At 58.2% G+C, this 17,519-nt stretch overlaps 7 protein-coding genes across 7 annotated transcripts; 2 read left to right on the top strand and 5 right to left on the bottom strand.

Annotated features, from left to right (window-relative positions):
• The first annotated feature begins 273 nt into the window (after positions 1-273).
• BDY17DRAFT_154366 (class II histone deacetylase complex subunits 2 and 3-domain-containing protein) lies at positions 274-4,362 on the top strand. The gene is made up of 2 exons (XM_033729654.1): positions 274-655; positions 714-4,362. The coding sequence occupies exons 1-2, from the start codon at positions 379-381 to the stop codon at positions 4,229-4,231; spliced, it is 3,795 nt and encodes a 1,264-aa protein (XP_033590336.1). The 5' UTR covers positions 274-378; the 3' UTR covers positions 4,232-4,362.
• On the bottom strand, positions 4,340-5,627 carry BDY17DRAFT_154373 (uncharacterized protein). Its single transcript, XM_033729655.1, has 2 exons — positions 5,382-5,627; positions 4,340-5,316 (listed from the first exon to the last, which is right to left on the bottom strand). Exons 1-2 carry the CDS (start codon positions 5,426-5,428, stop codon positions 4,449-4,451), a joined length of 915 nt encoding a protein of 304 aa, XP_033590335.1. The 5' UTR covers positions 5,429-5,627; the 3' UTR covers positions 4,340-4,448.
• Positions 5,348-7,016, bottom strand: BDY17DRAFT_154336 (uncharacterized protein). The gene has a single exon (XM_033729653.1). It carries the CDS (start codon positions 6,893-6,895, stop codon positions 5,828-5,830), a length of 1,068 nt encoding a protein of 355 aa, XP_033590334.1. The 5' UTR covers positions 6,896-7,016; the 3' UTR covers positions 5,348-5,827.
• A 525-nt stretch (positions 7,017-7,541) lies between these two features.
• On the bottom strand, positions 7,542-10,358 carry BDY17DRAFT_266429 (fatty-acyl-CoA synthase). The gene is made up of 3 exons (XM_033731902.1): positions 9,880-10,358; positions 9,320-9,822; positions 7,542-9,263 (listed from the first exon to the last, which is right to left on the bottom strand). Exons 1-3 carry the CDS (start codon positions 10,004-10,006, stop codon positions 8,022-8,024), a joined length of 1,872 nt encoding a protein of 623 aa, XP_033590333.1. The 5' UTR covers positions 10,007-10,358; the 3' UTR covers positions 7,542-8,021.
• Position 10,359: 1 nt separating this feature from the next.
• Positions 10,360-11,368, bottom strand: BDY17DRAFT_298051 (uncharacterized protein). Its single transcript, XM_033733682.1, has one exon. It carries the CDS (start codon positions 11,041-11,043, stop codon positions 10,591-10,593), a length of 453 nt encoding a protein of 150 aa, XP_033590332.1. The 5' UTR covers positions 11,044-11,368; the 3' UTR covers positions 10,360-10,590.
• Positions 11,369-11,614: 246 nt separating this feature from the next.
• On the top strand, positions 11,615-14,410 carry BDY17DRAFT_298050 (kinase-like domain-containing protein). Its single transcript, XM_033733681.1, has 2 exons — positions 11,615-11,912; positions 11,978-14,410. Exons 1-2 carry the CDS (start codon positions 11,876-11,878, stop codon positions 14,164-14,166), a joined length of 2,226 nt encoding a protein of 741 aa, XP_033590331.1. The 5' UTR covers positions 11,615-11,875; the 3' UTR covers positions 14,167-14,410.
• Positions 14,411-17,478, bottom strand: BDY17DRAFT_298048 (uncharacterized protein). Its single transcript, XM_033733680.1, has 2 exons — positions 14,747-17,478; positions 14,411-14,684 (listed from the first exon to the last, which is right to left on the bottom strand). The coding sequence occupies exons 1-2, from the start codon at positions 17,315-17,317 to the stop codon at positions 14,583-14,585; spliced, it is 2,673 nt and encodes an 890-aa protein (XP_033590330.1). The 5' UTR covers positions 17,318-17,478; the 3' UTR covers positions 14,411-14,582.
• Positions 17,479-17,519: the final 41 nt, after the last annotated feature.

Below are 17,519 nucleotides of genomic sequence, written 5' to 3'. Positions count from 1 at the left end.
CATTCACTTGACGTGTCACTCACTGCTCTGGCTATGAATAGGCCCTCCTATTGTGCGACACAACAATAGCACTGGTTTTGTCTTTCGACTTATTCCCACTCTCTCAGAATCAACAACTTCGACTCGTCTACAGTGCTCATCCTTTCTTCGTCAAGAGTAAATCGTTCAAAAGGGAGTGGGTGTTGGTAAGATCACCGACGCCAAGCCCCGAACGCCTCACGGACCAAGCGCAACGACCTCTCATCAACGTGAGTTCATGTCTCCTACTTGCCTGCCCCATCACCCCAACAATGCCGCCCACATCGGAATGCGCGCTTCGCAGAATCTAATCATGGCACTCCAGACTGTTCCCCTCCTTGCGCGAGCAGTGCGCGCATAATGGCCAAGCGGAAGAAAGGCAGCACTTCCGAAACCCCACCGAGCAAGAAGCGACGCAAAGGAGACTCGCCCTCCGCTCACCACAAGCACGGCGACTTCGATCCCGATCGGGAGTATAGGATCAAGTCGATTCTCGACGAAACCAAGACTCACTACCTCATCAGCTGGGAAGACGACGACGCCAGCGGCGAGACTTTTGCCGACACGTGGGAGCCGAAGGAGAACGCGAATCGTGAGGCTGTCCAGGATTGGCGCAAGCAAAAGGGCAAGAAGAAGAGTATGCTTGCTTGCTTCTTTCTTTTCCGTGCCTGCAATCATGACTAACATTTGCATAGACGTAGTATCAACGACAGAGGTGCGCAAAAGAGGCAGGCCAAGACGAATCGTCCGCAGCTCATCACCGCCCACCTCGCCCGTGCAGCCAGCAGAGGGACTTCTCGAAATCGATGAAAGCCAGCATTCGCCGCCACCATCCCCTTTGCCACCGCATCCGGACCAGGGAAGTCCTCTGTTTGTAGCGAGCCCGCCATCAGACGACGCCTCGCAACCGCCTAGCGCCGCCGTTCACCCATCAGCCCCGCCTTCGAGCTATCTGGCCGGAGAGTATCAGAAATTCGCATCATCTCAAGCAACCCTAAGTGGAGTGTCTCGGGATCAGCAATCATCCGCGGAGGCCGTGCCACAGACCTCGCTTGAGACCAGCGAAGACCAACAACAAGCCGCGCTCAAAGCTACCACTCCGCCAAGATCTCTTTCTCCAAAGCCACAAATCCCAAGCAACGAAGATAGCTCAGCGCAGGTTGTCCCGGATTCCCAGAGTCTACTCGACGCCGCACCCATCATCGATTCTGCGCCGGCTGTAGTACCCTCCGACATTCCTGCCCGTCTCACCCCGTCTGTGACGAACGCGAACGAGGTTCAGCACCCAGCGTCTTTCATCTTCCCAGACGCCCAATCCAACGGACACATCTCATCTGGAGAGCAGAGCGACATCGACCACCCTCAAGGACAACAGAACCATACCTCACCCTCTGACCTCAGCGACGCACCAGCAGTACAACCGGTGGGATCTCACATCTCTCTAAACACCGAAGGCACTGCACCCCATCCGCCTCAAGCATTACTCGACTCACCCAATCGCCCTGTCACCCCTCCAAACCAGCCCCATTCCAGGACCGGAAGCCTTTTCACCGTCACCCCGCCGCTGCGTCGTCCCCGTGGAGTGGAGACTCCCGCTCAGCTGCGACCTTTGGATTCCAGTGCCTGGCAATCTACTTTTCCCTTCCAGACACAGCTGTCCGCGCCGCATCCGAGCACATTCACCGCGTTCAACTCGCAGATAGATCTGAGCGCACGAGCAACAAGCCTCCCGGTCGGACAGACGTCTCCGATCCTCATATCGAGCCCCATTCCAGCGGTGCCGTCCCAGCCCATTAATACCAATCCAATTGGACTGCAGCAACCATTTGGAGAAAGCGCTCCCGCCCGGCCATTAACATTCTCTACTCCAGAGCGCACTCCAAACCACACGATGTCTTCCTCAAACCCGCGGCCGTCTGGCGGAAGAGGTGAACTTGCCGCGCGGATCCAGGCCGAGCGTGCGAAATTACACGCCGAGAGAGCGGCACGAAAAGCTGCAGCTGGAGTGGATTCCAATTCAGCCACTCCTCAGCAATCTGCCAACCTGAGCAGTGCAGCCGCCAATGCCAATCTGAGCATAAAACTGGCTTCACCATTTGTGTTTGAGCGCGAGACTGCACGATCCCCATCTGCCATTCCTGCTCAGATGCCACTACCGGTGATTACACTGGAAGATCAGACTACTGCCGGGCGCTATGAGACTCTCCTGCCCCAGGCACAGGATGCCGCTACGGAAGAGTCGCAGAACAACACCAATCGCACTGTCGATGTCTCCGTAACACATGCGACCCCCTCTGGTACCGGGGAACATTCAGAGACAGCAAACGTCCGAGCGGTCCCTATCTACTTCATTGGGCACCAACGCGACCAGTACCCTCAGATGGTGTACTTCTACCGAGACACCATCCGCCGTTTCTTGACTCTCCCAAACCCCGATGCACCCTTGACCGCAGACGTCGAGCGGTTCGTAGAGCGTCTTCGCCACGTTACCCTACACCCCGATCTTGACAACGACGGCACCGCGACCCAATACGATGTCCAGCCTGCTCAGCAGGCGGATTGGGATGCGAGGTGTAGCGCGAAGTTCAGATTCTTGAAGGATCTCCTCGTCGGCTTGAAAGGGAGTCAGGTACGCATTGCGATTTTGTCGCAGCCTGGGAGAATCTCAGAGATCTTGGAGACGTTCCTGCAAGGTCTTGATATTCCTTACTCCCGCCCTAATAGTCTCGCAAGCGAGGGGCAAAGTGACGGACCGCTGGTCACTCTTCTAGACACGGACTCTACGACAAGTGATAAGCCGGTCGACCTGGTGGTGGCCATTGATAACTCGGTCAGGTTCGACACCAAGTCTATCCAAGATCTCAGCCGGAATGGCAGCAAATTCGCCCCATTCATCACACTAGTGGTGCCACGCTCCGTCGAGCACATCGAAAGATGTCTCTCCCCGACCCTTCCACAGCGAGCATACCTCCGGGCTCTCGTCAGCGGAATCCACCAGTACAAAGACGAAGCTGGTCGAAACTTCACTACCGAGCACATCCCCAAGAAGACGGGCCAAACATTGGCGCAGTACTTGCTACATGTGAAAGCAAGCGACGGCGACAGCTCAGACTGGCCATTGCCGCCATTGACAAACTTGCCGGATCTGGACAGCCAGACGGACAGTGAGCAAGAAGTTGTCAACACGAACAACACCGAAGCCAACGCTCGCACTGGGGAGAAGCGATCACGAGAGCCGAGTGAAGTCGATGCTGCAACTCCTGCAGATGTGAACAAGCGGTCTCGCCGAGAATCACCGCAGGCGGACGTTTCAGCAGCGAACGAGATCGACCAGCAGCACGAAGAAGCAGTGGACGTCACGCACATAAGCGACTCCATGGGAAAGCCTACGCAACCCAACGATTCCACCGAACCGACCACCTCAACCCCAGCTCCAAGCACAACCGAACAACGCCTGCAAAGCCTCCTCCAAGAAGTCCAAGACCGGCTCGAAGAGAACGTCAAAGTGCTCAGTGACCTACAATACCGCTACGAAGAGCAGCGCACCGACGTGCTGCGCTTCACCGCCGAGCGCGACGACGCCATCGCCACCGCGCAACAAGCCCTCACCCGCCTAAGCGAGGAATCAAACAAGCTGTCCAACCTGCGCGTCGAAAACAGCTCCCTGCGCGAACAGCTCAAAGAAGCAAACGAAAGGCTGCTAGCACACTCCGTCCCCGAGCGAGCAGAGTTCGAAACGCTACGCCTAACCGTTGCACAGAGCGCGGCGGAGAAGGAGAAGTTGGAACGAAGGCTGGAGGGCGCTAGCAAGGATACAGCGTACATTCGCGAGCTCTATCAGAATTCGTCGGGCACTGCGCAAGCCATGGTAGTAGAGAACGAGGAACTCAAGACGCAGCTTGCCACTGCGGAACGCAAGGCGGAGGGCGAGCAGGTCAAGTTGCGCCAGCTGGGCCACGATGCGTTGAGCAAGCAGTTTGCGGAGGAGAATAGGCGGTTGAAGGTTGTGGTCAAGGAGCGTGAGATGGGGTTGCGGCTGAGGGATGAGGAGATTGCGCGGCTGAAGGAGGCGAGTGCCGGGCGCATGGGAACGAGGGGGACGAGTGTGCCGCGGAGTCCGAGGCCGGGTAGCAGGCAGGCCAGTCCGGCGGCGGGGGAGCTTAGAGGCAGAGCGGCGGCGGCGGGGATGCTGCATCCTTTGCGCAATGCGTAGGTAGGGGAAGATTGGAGTGATTATGCTTGGTAGTCAGTGGATGAAATGGTTGACTACAGTTGGCACTGTCATCTCCGTATGGACGACTAAGACAAGCCCATTTCCGCTGTTTCATGACTCTTCAGACATCATTCACACTGCATTCTACCCGCATGCTGCACATTGCACAGTCTCGCGATAAGGCACGAGCCGTCCACCAATCCGTCGCTTCACGTCCTCATACCTTCCCTTCCGCGCCAGGAGCTTGCCCCGGCGCCGGCCTATGCGACAACGACATCGTCATCCCGGCAATCTTAACGACGTTCAGATCCTCTACCGACGCCGCATCGACACCCGTAATCATCGGCTTCAGCACGCCCAGGACCGACTCCACTTTCCGCTGAACGCGCGCGCGGTCTCCGAGCCCGTTGAACTTCTTCGATTTCGCGGCCGTGGCGTCGACCGCGTCCTCGATGTGCTTTTTCAGCGCCTGCCAGATGGCTTGCTCTTGCTTGATGTTGCGGAGGCCGCTCTTTGCGGCCTGGGAGATGATGGGAGATGGAGGGATGACGGCTGGGAGGATGGGCTTTTTGGAGATGGCGGCGCCTCTGGGCCAGGAGGTGCCCAGTGGCTTTTTGGGGCCGAGAGGGATTGTGTTCATGCCTGTGCGCTCAGGGCCTACGGGAGACTCTGGTTCGGTTGGATTGGGAGGGGGAGGGGGAGGGGTGGCTATCATGGCCGCGCGGTCTGCGTTGAAGCCTTTGGTGTGTTGGTGCGCGGAGACTCCGCGCGGCGCGTACGCGTTCTTCAGCTCGTGAACGCGAAGGGAGAAGACGGGAATGTTTTGAAGCGCGTTGGACGTTTCAGCTTCGCCCTCGACATCAACCTCGTTGATGACGTGGGAAACGGTCGTGTGAGCCAGAGATGGCGTATGCACCTGGAAGCCACCCGGTGTGTAGTAGTCGATGTTTAAGGCGCGGCAGCGGCGGCGAGGATGGAAGACGGTGCAGTGGAGGCATGGCCAGATGCACTCGTTCCAGGTGTGAGTGTAGCTGTTGCAATGAAGGCATGGCTGGGGCTCGGTGTATTTCAGACGCTTGTCAGGCCTGAGTGGAGGCACAGAATGAGATCAGCAGATGCCGGTAGAACGTAGCCCTCATCTTGCACTTACAGGTCCTCGACTCCCGGAGAGGGAGAGAGTTCACGTTTACAGCCCATCTTAGACAAATGTTTCGGCAGCGAGGTGCGAGTGATGAGATGCGCTGAGCGTGGTCAGGCCGCTTGAGGAGGGAGGTTCAGCTGCAAGGCACCAGTGTTGAGATGAAGCTTCAGGTAACCCTCGTCATTGCGTGCATCGGGAAGGTACGCGTGGGAAGCGCGTGGTCATCGCTCCTTCCTCTTCCGGACCCAGACCAGCCACCCCGTCGTGCATCGATGCATATGCTCCCCGAACCTTGAAAACAACTGCACATGAACGAGTGGAAGGAAACGAAACGAACTGAGTAAAGTAAATCGAGCAGAAACAAAGGTCAAAAAGGCGTTAGGCATAGGTTGGTATCTTACTGTCTCTCGTCCATCCATCTCCTCATCATCGTGTATCCAGATTATCGCCTCCACTCAATCACTCAAATCCGGGTTGGCGACGAACAACCGCTGCCCACTCATTGTCATAGCCCGATCATCCACGCTCCCTCTCCGCTTCAAGTCCTCCGCGCTCTTGAAATCCTGCTCCGCCCGCGGCTTCGACGGCGGCAAGCCCGCAATCCCGCCAAAGTCCTGCTCCGACGCCTCCGTCCCGCCATCCTCCTCTCCCCGCCCATCGAAGTAGTCGCTCTTGTTCAGGTTCGCGTGCGTAGGTACAGGCGTCTGGTCGTCTGCGACATAGCCCAGTCCATTGGGATGCAGATCTGCGTTCGAACCCAAATGACTGTTTGTGCGGGCTCCGCTGCCATTGCTGGAGCGTCCACTTCCGCTACGCTGGTGCGGAGGCCGCCCGTACTTGGAGTCGAGATCTTCATCGCTGCTATCGCCCTCCATCTCCGTCGCGCTCAGCCGAATCGGCACGCCGGCACCACTCATGTTCGCTCCGCCCAGATAGGCATGAGCCTTGGGAGCCCCGGGGTGACGGATCTTGCCTCGCAGACCACCGCTGCTGGCGCCGCTGGGATTGCTGCTGCTGGTGCTGATGCGACTGGTATGGTGGCGGCCGCCGGCGACCTCCATGGCGGCGCGCTGCTTGTCGTGGCGCTTCTTGTTGAGGACGGAGGGGTCTTCGTGTTGTGCGCGGTCGCACCAGACGGTGGCTTTTTGCTTGCGCATGAGGGCGACGTAGGAGGTGGCGGAGGCGGTGGTGCCGGTGGAGCGGGAGGAGGTGGAGCGGCGGGGGAGGGAGGCGGAGGAGTTGGTGGGGATGCGCTGGATGCCGGAGGAGTTCATGGTCGAGGAGGTGGAGGTGGAGAGGCGCGGGGCATAGGGGTATTGTTGGGCGGGCTGGGGCGGCGCGTGGTGTGAGATTGGGGGATTGGGGCTGTTGGAGGACTGACGAGGTCGAGGGTCGGAGTATTGCGAGGGATGTGGTTGTTGTTGGGGGTGATGGAGATCGGAGTAGGAGGATTGAGCGCCGACGCCGTGGACGGGTTTCCGATGGAATTGGCCGGAAGGATTGAGCATGACGGTTGCTGACATGGTTACTGCGGGGCGCTGCTCGGCGGCCTGGCGGTGGTGAAGAGGGGCGGGCGGGCGGGCGAGGTAGGGGTGTGTGTGGCACGCCGCGGAGAGGCTGAGATGGGGAGCCGGGCGCCAAGGGAGCGATAGGTGAAGTGATTATATGCTTTTCGGAGATGGTGGCCAGACCGGAGCGAATGGTGGTTTGACTTCCGAGCGAAAGGATGGGAGCCGGGGGGTTTTAGCTCTGGCCGTGGGTGAGGATGCGGGTTACCACACTTTTAGCCTGTGGATTGCCTGATGATGCCTGCGTGCGTCCAACCAGTCAGCTGCGCCATTTTCTGCCCGCCCGGCAGGCAAGGCAGCTCGAGCTTGCCGGTGCTCTGCCCTGCCATTGGGCGGCGGCTCGTGTTGCTCGTGTTTTCACGAGCCGGGGCTTGCACTCACCTGATAGTCGGCCCGCGGAGAGTGAAGTGCCGGTCGCGCGTGATGATGGTATCCAGATAATATCACGGCAGTGTATGATGAGAAGCAGAGCGCAGGAAATGAAGTTAAAAAGCGAACAAAAGCAACCCAAATGTACCTGGAAAGAGTGGAGTCGCGGCGGGTGGCACGACGAAAACGCCGTGCCTCCTTCCTTTCTTACTAAGTCGCACACCAGTCCCACGGTGTTCAACAGCAGCTGAAACAACCCATCGCCGTCCTCGGCATCATGACTTCATCCCAGCCCCATCGATACCCACAACATCCCACTATCGATATGTGTGGCCAATGCACGCACGCGGTGGAGCAGGCGGATGTCAGCCTCCGCCTTGGTGGGATTGGGATCGACGATTCTGGCGGTGTGCTCTGCACTTCACTTCACGTCGCTTCTATCAATGGGAGGGGTGGAGATGGGACAATATCTGTGCATCAATATCTGCATTCTATCGGCAAAGTCAAACACGAACTATCGAAGGCATATTCTCGCTTTGATCCAATGCCGGGCCGGAAATAGAACGGTGTGTGTCCCGTGTAGCTGTGCCATGCACCGCCACGCCTCCGCTTGGACCTCACCACGGACCTCACTCAAAAGCGTGATAAGAAAAGCATGTGGCACATCACCTTGTGGGCACTGTGGCACGTGTGTCCTATTCTCGTCAGATGGCTATAACCGCACCTTGCCATGCACCAAGCCCTCCCAATCCCTCTTCCGAAAAGGCACATATCCTTCCTGGCCGGGCTGGCGCCACAGAAACCCATCGTCCATCCCCTCCTTCTCCTCCGTGCCCAGCAGCCCCGGATCCACCCCTTCCTTGCGCAAACCCACCTTGTTCTGCTTGTGGTTGTGGATGTGCGAGCTTCGCTTCACCACTCGCAGGAACACCGGCACCGCATACCCGGGCAGTTGTTTTCGCGCGTAGCGAACGAGATCCACGTAATCGGGTTCCCCCCTGCCACTCTCCAGATGTATCGCCGCACACCCCGCCCGTCCCTCATGTCCTGGCACCAAGACGCCATACACATTCGCTTCCGCTATCCCACCATACCTCCCTAGCACCTCCGCCACTTCCGCCGTCGACACATTTTCCGAATGCCAGCGGTACGTGTCTCCGAGTCGATCGAGGAAATACCAGCAGCCATCAGTGTCGCGGCGCAACGCATCCCCGCTGCGGTAGTAGAGGTCGCCCTGTTTGAACACGTCCGTCGCGAACCGCTTCTCCGTTGCGGTCGAGTTATTCCAATATCCTGCGAATGCCGTCCGATCCTCGACGCCCACGAGAATCTCCCCGCCCTGCTCGTATGGCACACGTTGCGCAAAGCCCGTGCGCGGATCCCGCCAAATGTCGCCCGTTTCGTGGTCGATGCGCACGGGGATGAAGTAGTTGCGGTTCCGAATGCGATTGATGAGGCCGTGATGGCCGACGCAGCCGCTCAGGTATGTGTTTCGCGCGTGGTTGTGCAGCGTCATGAGGCCCTCGCTCGAGCTGAAGAACTCGAGGATCTCGGGGATGTTGAAGCGCTCGCGCATCTTGTCCCACACGTCGGGCCGCAGCCCGTTGCCGTACGCCAGCTTCATGCGATGTGCTCGATCTAGGGGATGTGGTGGCGCAGCGAGAAGGTAGCGCGCTGTTTCCCCCACGTAGACGAAGAAGGTCGAGCCGGAGTCATGGATGTCGGGCCAGAATTGGGAGACCGAAAAGCGCGACGGGATGGCGAGGCCAATACCGGAGAGTAGGGCGTAAGATCCGACGATCAGACCAGTGCCATGATATAGGGGCATTGGTTGGTACCAACAGTCTTCCTCCGGCTTGGCTCCGAACGAGGGTTCGAGCGGGGCATTCAGAACGAAACGAGAGATGATGAAGGGCGTGGCTTTGGGCATGCCCGTCGTGCCGGAGGTGAAGAGCTGTGCGGGGGTCAGCAATCGAATGCTCTATGTGGAACGGAAGCGTGCATGCTCACAATGACATAGGGGAAGGAAGGCTTGACTCCCCTCGCCAATGCATCATCCGGCTTCACCACCGGTCTCGCCGCAAAGTCTCTCTTTAACGCATCATCCAAAACAACAGCCACAACGCCCTTCTTCTCCATCTCCCCTCGACTCCCTTCCACGCGCGCTCGACACTCTTCGTCAGCATCCACAATCAACAGCCGACTCTCCACAACCGTCAAACAATGCATCAACGCCCTCCCCTCGAGATTGTAATTGATCGGCGCCACCGACGCCCCAATAGCAAAAGTGGCAAACATCAGCATCATGAACTCGGCGCTGTTGCGCAGGTACAGCGCCACCAGATCGCCCGGCCGCACGCCTTGCTCCAGCATCCACTGCGCCATTTGCAGGGTCGTAGAGTACATCTCGTCATATGTCCAGCTGCGCTCGCGCGTCCAGAGGGCGCGAATGTGCGGTTGACGTTGGCACACCTCTTCTACGAGGTACCAAGGTGCGGTCCTGTTGGCTTGGACTGTGACAAATTGTAAGTTATTGGCTCGTTCGCAAAACGCGGGATCGACATGCTTACGTCGACGCTCCCACGCTCGTTCGCTTTTTTTGCTGTCGATAAGCCCTTTCACTTCTCGACTGAGCTGGTATTTGCCGTTGAGATATGCTGCGGCGGCTACACCGCCAGCTGCGAGGGCTAAGACCATGTTTCGTCTGGGTCGTAAGGAGATGTCACGCCACTGTTGATGATGGTAGAGTAGATGGTTGTGAAGAAGACTGCTCTATCAACAGTTGTCACTTGCTCTACCAACAGTCAGCAAGCTGGAGATGCCCATATAGTAAGCACGGCATGCAGGGTGGACCTTGAGTTCACTTAACGTCGAAGTACCTCAAGCTACAGGCGATGCCGAGGCTGCTCACGCGATCACCTCGGCCCGCACGGCACACTGCGAATGTCTCTCTGACATTTACATGTCGAATAACATCCGCTCGTTTCCTCAACCGCTCCCGCTCCACTCGCGTTGTTTTGAGCGATAGTTGGGTTGCAGATACGCAGCGAAATGAGACGTCGTGGTCGTTGCGAGTGACCGTTGCAGATAACGCCGAGAATCCCCCGGATTCCAATGCGCCAAGCAATCTCGAAGCTAGCGCAACAGCGAAGTACAACGCAACATGAGTTTCCCTTCCATCGCATCTCTTGCGTCTTCGCCCAACAACTCCCATCCCCTCACCGACCGCGCCGCTCCTCACCATGTCATCCAACACTCTCCGCGACCGCAAGAAAGGCCAGCTAGCCAAGAGCGCCGACAAGCAGGAAGTGGTGGAAGCGGAGGACAACAAAAAGACCTTGAAGATGGTCGGCGCCGTGCCCGCCGAGCTGGACGACTTCGACCTCAAAATGGTCGTCTTGCCCGTCCTGGCCATCTGCGTGATGGTGTACGTCGTGATGATGTACGACTACGACTTCGCGTCCATCTTCTCCACCGGCATGATGAAGGTGAAGAAGGCGGGCAGTGGGGTGATGCCCAAGAACCGGTATCAGAAGTATTGAGGGATGGAGGGTAGGGAGGTTGGCAGGATGGAGGATATGGTTGGTGCACGCGACACTGAGACAACGCTTCGCTGCTGCCCGGCCTAGACTCCAAATTGTCCGGTCTGACATTATGACGGAATCTCGCGGCTGCCTCCTAGGGATCGATCGCGACGAACAGCTTTTGAACAAGGCACGAATAGCAGAACGCATACGGCTCTGCAAGAGGTTCAGGTGTCAGGCGGTGGACCTCCTCCTCGACCGCAAGCTCAGGACCATGAGGCGTGCTTAGCAAATCGATACTACCGTGCAGCGGGCAACAGGCGGTTGTTGACAAGGCTGGAGGAGTATAATTATGTCATCTCGGGAAAATAGATAGCGCGACGTCTCTCCACAGTGACGGGGGGATGTTGAAACAGAAGATCCCGGGGTCAGGTGATGGTGACTCGCTTAGAGGGGGAGGAGGGACAGAAGCGAGGCGCATCCTTTGTATTGACACATCATGCCACACCAGATTGGCATTCCACATTTCTGTGGCCCTCCAATTCTTCTCCCTCGCGCTTGACAAATGGAAAAGGCACGAAATGGTGTAGGAATAAAAGGGCATGCGCACGGGCAAGTGTCAACGCTGCACAGGCCGTGTTGCAGTTGAATGAAACGTGCGCTCCCCACATTTCCTCCCCAAAAGTGGGCGACGGCGTCGGGGATGACAGGGCCGAGGGTCGTGGTTGCCATAACAACCTGCACCTTCCTCCCCGACCAAACTTGGCGGAGCTGGCGGGCGTTGCAGGCCGCCTCAGGGAATGAGATGAACACCACGTCACGAGCAGGCAGATTGCGAAACTTCTTCTCCTCATCTCACCCCCTTTCGCCTCTTCCCTTTGTATCCTTATGAATTCATCCTCGTCGCCCTCCTCCTTCGCACTCCGGAGGCAGCGCCAGCAGCGGCAGTCACAACAACAACCACTACATCAGCAGCTCTAGCAGACGCAGTCCTTCCACTCCTTTCCCCTAGCCTGGCCCACGTGGGGCGGAGGCTTGCAGTATGGCGGATGACTATCAGATGCTGGAGGAGCTCGGCAGTAAGTCATTGACCACTCTGGCCCGTCCCCATGCACACCCTCTCTAACCATCCTCCAACCCCCAGGTGGCTCCTTCGGCGTCGTCTACCGCGCCCTCCACATCCCGACCGCCGAATACGTCGCCATCAAGCACATCGACCTCGAAGGCAGCGATGATGACATCCGCGAGATCCAGCAGGAGATCAGTCTCCTCGCCACCTGTAACTCCCCCTACGTCACCAGCTACCGCGCCTCTTTCGTCCGCGGCACCAAGCTGTGGATCGTCATGGAATACCTCGGCGGTGGCAGTTGTCTCGACCTGCTCAAGCCCGGGCCGATGGAGGAGAAGTACATTGCCGTGGTCATGAAAGAGCTGCTCCAAGGTCTCGATTATCTGCACAGCACCGGCAAGATCCATCGTGATATCAAAGCTGCGAATATCCTCCTTTCCGACGCAGGCCTCGTAAAGATTGCCGATTTTGGTGTTGCGGCGCAACTCACCAACATCAAGTCCCAACGCCTCACCTTCGTCGGCACACCATTCTGGATGGCGCCGGAGGTGATCCAGGAGGCCGGCTACGACTTTCATGCCGACATCTGGTCCCTGGGCATCACGGCGATGGAGATGGCGCAAGGCGAGCCTCCGCGCTCCGACATCCACCCCATGAAGGTCCTCTTCATCATTCCGAAAGAGCATCCGCCGAGGCTGGAAGGAAATCGCTGGACGAAAGAGTTCAAAGACTTCATTGCACTGTGTCTGAACAAGGATCCCGAGAAGCGACCCTCTGCTAAGATGCTGCTGAAGCATGCTTTCATCAAACGTGCGGGCAGGCCCGACATGTTGAGAGAGCTGGTGTTGCGCGCGAGGGATTTCGAGCAGAATGGGCGAGCGATGGATAGGGATGTGAGGTATTACGAGGAGACATTAAAATCGATGAGCAGTGCGGATGAGGAGGATGATTGGGTGTTTGACACTGTCAGGCCGTCGAAGAATGCAACTCGAAAGGCAGTGAACACCGCGAAGCACACTGTTAAACGAAGGAAACTGCAGCGTATACCTTCTGGAAATGCCACAAATGTGGAGAATGCCACGGCGGCACTGGAGGCTATGAACCTGGACGCCGCCCCATTGGGAGACATCACCAATGCATCGACCACTGGTACCACCAGAGACATGTCGACAATCAGAACGCCGAAACCACGGATCGCCAGCAGTCGCAAAGTATCGGCCATCACTGCACGAAAGATCTCAATAGCATCCCCGACATCGCGTCGCGTGAGTCGCAACATTTCGAGCCATGCACCACCCACACGCCCCGTCAGCGCAGCTCATCCAGCATCCAAACAGCCCTTGGGCCCCGACATGTCCTTTGGCAACAGCACCTCGACCGTCCGACAATTCAAGCGAGTCTCATCAGGGCCGAAGCCGACAATCTCCCCCTTACAGCAGCCACCCCAAACCACCTCCTCGCCAATCGAAGACCCCTCCCCCTTCGACAGCGATGCCGAAAACCGCCCGCCTCCAGTCCACCCTGTAGTAGCACCACCCAGCCTCCCATCCACCAAAGAAGCCATCCTCGGCCGCCGCGCCTTCACCAAAGCCCTCGACCCATCCTTCCAAGAAACCCACGCTTCTACCAGCGACCAAACCAAACGCGAAGCCCTCTCGCACGTTGCAGAAGCTTGGTCGAACCTCAACGCTGTCGATCCCGAAGGCGAACTCCTCCTGCTGAAATCCATGATGGACAGAATCCAGGCGGATCCGAAGCTGGCGAGCGCGCTACTACCCGCGCGTGTCGTTAATGCGCAACTCGCGAGTTTGAGGGGAAATCGCTCGCCTGTCAAGGGAGGCGGGAAGAAGAGCGGCAGTGTAGTTGTGATGGTGGCAGAGGAGACGGCGGAGGAAACTGATGCGGAAGCGATGCAGACCTCGACTCCCACCAAAGGCTCCAACGTGCGGACGAGCAGCACACCACAGCAAAGCCCTTCGAAACCGCAAGCGCAGCAGCAGAGTCCAGGCGGCGCCCGCCTAGTCCTCAACCCGCAGAATCCGCATCTGCAGCGCATGCGCTCTGGTCAGCAACTCTCCGCTACAACAGCCGAGAAGGACGCCAAAGCGCTGTCGTCTCCGCCTCCTCCGCCGGTCATGGCATCGCTGCTAGACGAGAAGATGCCTGGCAGGATTGAGCCTGGTTTGGAGCACGTGGGTCTACTGGGGGACGTGTTGTTCGGGCGTTGGGCGGAGGGGTTAAGAATGAGGTGGCCGGTTGCGTGAAATTGGGGGTAAGAAAGAAACGGTTTGCATGGTTTGGTGCATGAGTGGAGCGATGCATTGGTGCTTTCAGGATAGAAAGAGCACAGGGTTTGGGGCTTTTACCATTCAATGTATAGATTTTGCGCGCATCAGGACCAAGCAACAAGGCTGGTTTTCGCGGCGGTGTTTTCTGCTTGCTTGCTTGAGGCCGCTGAGCGTGGGTTTTGTTCCTTCGGGGCGATGGAGCTGGCACGGGCTGTGTGTATCGTGTGTATACATAAATTGCATCTTCAATGTAAGAGTATCGAGCCAAAGTGTCTATCTTTCTGTAGATCCGTGACCTTGTTAGATGATCCCCAGGGGCATGAGCATAGCACGCTCTGTCTCTCCCAATGCTCCTCGAGATACCCAAGCGCCTCGCTGAGTTCAACACCGAATCAAAGCTGGTTGTCCGTCTTGAATTTGTCCCAGGCCTCATTCAGCGTAGCAAACACCGCGCCGGAAATCATGCGCTGCTCCGTCGTTGCATCCTGCGGAATCTGTTGCAGACCCAATCAGCACATTCCCAAAACAAAGCGCCAAAAGATTGATCCAAACTCACCTTATCAGGATGCACCTTCGCAATAGCCTTCATATACACAACCTTCACCCTCCCAGGCACAATCAAATCGCCCATCCCAACCTTCTTCCACCCCGCCTCGGCCCACAACACCGCATCCAAAGTCGACAGCAGCGCGCGCAGATTGTCCGTCTTGCCGCCTCGCCACGCCGTCAGCCGCGCATCCACGGCGTCGGAGAGCGCAAACTTCTCGTCGTCTGCGCGCTCTGCTTCGGCGTTGGCGAGTCGCAACTTGGCGACGGCGGAGTTGGAGGAGGCGGAGGGGCGCGTGAAGGTGTTGTTTTGGGGTTTCGATGGTGAGGGGCGGGAGGCGGGTTTGTTGGTGCGAGGTGGAACGGTTTTTGGGGCGGCGGCCGCTTTCGATGCGCCGCCTGCGGCTTTGTCGCAGCGGTCGCGGCCGCTTAGACTTACTGACCCGCCTGCGCCGGCTGCAATGGCTAGGCGCCATACGACTGCCGCATCGGCGTACTTCTCCAGGTGTTCGAGAGCTTCTGCTTTGCGCATCACCGCTTTGCCGTAGAACTCCTTCATTTCTTTCGTGCCCTCCCCCGACCCGAGATCGATGGTCTCGCCTTGGCCTTGGCCTGGGCCGATGATCTCTAGCGCGCGGTCGGCATCGGTGATGGCTTGTTTGGCGTCGCCGGTTTTTAGGGCTGTTAGGGAGCGATTGCTGAGAACTATGATTGCGATGGGGTGATTAGAGGGGAGGGGGGTCAGAGCGGCGGTATAGGAGTCGTGCGCGGCGCCGTAATCGCCGCGTTTGAAGTGCTCGCCGCCTGCTTTGCGATGGGTGGCGGATGCTGCGAGAGCGGATGGGGAGATTGAGGGGATATTTCTCTGAGGGATGGAGAGCTTTGGCGGTGCTGGTGATGACCGAGAGGCGGGTCGTGCTGGAGAGGGTTTGCTGGACGCAGGTGTGGGTATTGGCGAGCTTGTCTTGGGCGGAGCTGGGCTGAAAAGGTCGACTTCTGGCTCAGGCGCCGGCTCGGGAATTGGAGTCGTCTTCTTCCGCCGAGCAGGACTGATATAGGCCTGTGCGGTCTGATCCTCGACGTCCTGTCTGCTGAGTTTGGTTGTTGGGCGTCTGTCTGATCCGATTGGCGGTGTTTGCACAGGCCGAGGTCTTGCCTGTACTGCTGGTCTCTGAGGGAGCGACTCCACGGGCGGTGAGGATCGTCGGCCCTGATCATCAACCGCTTGTGCAGAGGCGGATGGCCGCGGTGGTTTGGGGGGTCGCTGGCGTGGTGCATCAAGCATCGCTGCTTCATCTGTGAGGTCCACGCTCGGTGATACTTTGGCGGCGGGGTCGACCGGTCTTCTCTGGCTGGTCAGTCGTCCGCCGGATTCTGTACTTGGGTCGCGCATCCATCTCGGCTGAGTCGACTCTCCGTCTTGCTGTTGAAAGTCGGCCACCGTCTTCGCCACCTGCTTCTGCCCTGCCTTCCATAGGGCATTTGCCGACTTGAAGAATTTGGCTCCATATTCCTGTGCTACTTGCGCGGGATCTCGGTCTCCATTCGTGTGTTGGTCACCTTCCGGCCGTCTCGGAGGTAAGCTGTCTCCCTGTCTCATCCAAGAGGGCGTTGGATCGCGGCCTGCTTGCTCACGTCTTGGTTGAGGTCCTCTGCTGCTGTTGCGAGAGCTGTCCTCCCGAGCCTGCTGGCGAGATTCTTCGTGGGCTTGCTGCAAAAGATACCCCACGGCATGCTGAACATTGCCTCCACTCTCCGCCAATGCTATCCGCGCGGTGTCTGCGGGGAAGCCCATGTCGATAAGTTCTGCCAATGCACGATCCTCTTCGCCTCCATGCAGCTCATCTTCTGGTGGCATCGCTGAATGAACATCCCCCTGAAGCATAGGCTCGTCCAGAGAGTGTCGCGGAGCTGGTTGTGGACGTTGCGTTACAGGTCTTGCCAGGTCTCCCAATACATCATCCTCATCATCGCCCTTGGGAATAGTCTGCGCAACTCTCCGTCCATTGTTTCTGCGGGCCAGCTCGTTCAACCCAAACGTGTCGTCATCATCGTCGAATCCGGTGGTGACCGGCGGCTGCGACAGCGAGGGTGTGCCCTTCCGGCTGACCTGTTCTGAAGGTGGCGGCGGAGAGAAGTAAGTAGCCTTGTTGACAGGTGCATTCTTATTGAAAGCAGCCAAGATGTCGTCCTCGCTTTCCTGCGCTGCTGGGGAGGACTGTCTGATGTCCGGGGTTGATTTCCCACTGTCTAGCCGATCCCATAGCTGGGCCTGCTGCTCGTGCTGTCGCCGCTTCTCCTCCATCAATTGCTTCTGCCGCTCTTGCATGGACAAGCTGCTTCCCGCCTTTTGCGCCTTGAGAGGCAGTAGGTTGCCGAACGAGTCGTTGGTTGGTGCTTTGGCGCCATTGACGGTGCTCGAGGGCCGGCTGAGATTGGCGGGGGATGCATTGCCGGAGAGCGGGAGCGCTGGACTCGCTCGCAGGCTGCTGTAGTTGTTGGCGAACGCGGTGGTGTTGGGGGGTATGGTAGGCGCAGGCTTCGCCGGCTTCTGCCAGTCCTCGCCGAGAAGGTCGTCCATGCTGGGTGGTGCTCAACGTCTATGTTGGCTGCTCTTCTATTACCGCAGCTCCATGGATGCTAGAAGGGTGGGGATGTTCGGGCGGGCGCAAACATGCGTTGATGCAGAGGTCGTTGTCAGTCGTTGGGTGGAGCCGCGTGCAGTGTTGCCATTTCGGGCTTGTGGCGGCCTGAGGCATCAACAGTCCAGGCCACTCACTCCC

Source organism: Neohortaea acidophila, assembly GCF_010093505.1.
Source record: "Neohortaea acidophila strain CBS 113389 unplaced genomic scaffold BDY17scaffold_5, whole genome shotgun sequence".
Lineage (NCBI taxonomy): Eukaryota > Fungi > Ascomycota > Dothideomycetes > Mycosphaerellales > Teratosphaeriaceae > Neohortaea > Neohortaea acidophila.
Note: the sequence above shows the minus strand (reverse complement) of the source record. Positions and strands in the feature narration are given on the sequence as shown.

Excerpts from the sequence above, each read along its gene's own strand:
- BDY17DRAFT_154366 (XM_033729654.1), top strand. The coding sequence starts at position 379 with ATGGCCAAGCGGAAGAAAGGCAGCACTTCCGAAACCCCACCGAGCAAG. Across the intron at positions 656-713 it reads GCAAAAGGGCAAGAAGAAGA|ACGTAGTATCAACGACAGAG; the intron begins GTATGCTTGCTT and ends ACATTTGCATAG.
- BDY17DRAFT_154373 (XM_033729655.1), bottom strand. The coding sequence starts at position 5,428 with ATGGGCTGTAAACGTGAACTCTCTCCCTCTCCGGGAGTCGAGGACCT. Across the intron at positions 5,317-5,381 it reads TCTCCGGGAGTCGAGGACCT|GCCTGACAAGCGTCTGAAAT; the intron begins GTAAGTGCAAGA and ends GCCTCCACTCAG.
- BDY17DRAFT_154336 (XM_033729653.1), bottom strand. The coding sequence starts at position 6,895 with ATGTCAGCAACCGTCATGCTCAATCCTTCCGGCCAATTCCATCGGAAA.
- BDY17DRAFT_266429 (XM_033731902.1), bottom strand. The coding sequence starts at position 10,006 with ATGGTCTTAGCCCTCGCAGCTGGCGGTGTAGCCGCCGCAGCATATCTC. Across the intron at positions 9,823-9,879 it reads ACGAGCGTGGGAGCGTCGAC|TCCAAGCCAACAGGACCGCA; the intron begins GTAAGCATGTCG and ends AATTTGTCACAG. Across the intron at positions 9,264-9,319 it reads CTTCCTTCCCCTATGTCATT|CTCTTCACCTCCGGCACGAC; the intron begins GTGAGCATGCAC and ends ACCCCCGCACAG.
- BDY17DRAFT_298051 (XM_033733682.1), bottom strand. The coding sequence starts at position 11,043 with ATGCGTTCTGCTATTCGTGCCTTGTTCAAAAGCTGTTCGTCGCGATCG.
- BDY17DRAFT_298050 (XM_033733681.1), top strand. The coding sequence starts at position 11,876 with ATGGCGGATGACTATCAGATGCTGGAGGAGCTCGGCA. Across the intron at positions 11,913-11,977 it reads GATGCTGGAGGAGCTCGGCA|GTGGCTCCTTCGGCGTCGTC; the intron begins GTAAGTCATTGA and ends TCCAACCCCCAG.
- BDY17DRAFT_298048 (XM_033733680.1), bottom strand. The coding sequence starts at position 17,317 with ATGGACGACCTTCTCGGCGAGGACTGGCAGAAGCCGGCGAAGCCTGCG. Across the intron at positions 14,685-14,746 it reads CGAAGGTGCATCCTGATAAG|ATTCCGCAGGATGCAACGAC; the intron begins GTGAGTTTGGAT and ends GGTCTGCAACAG.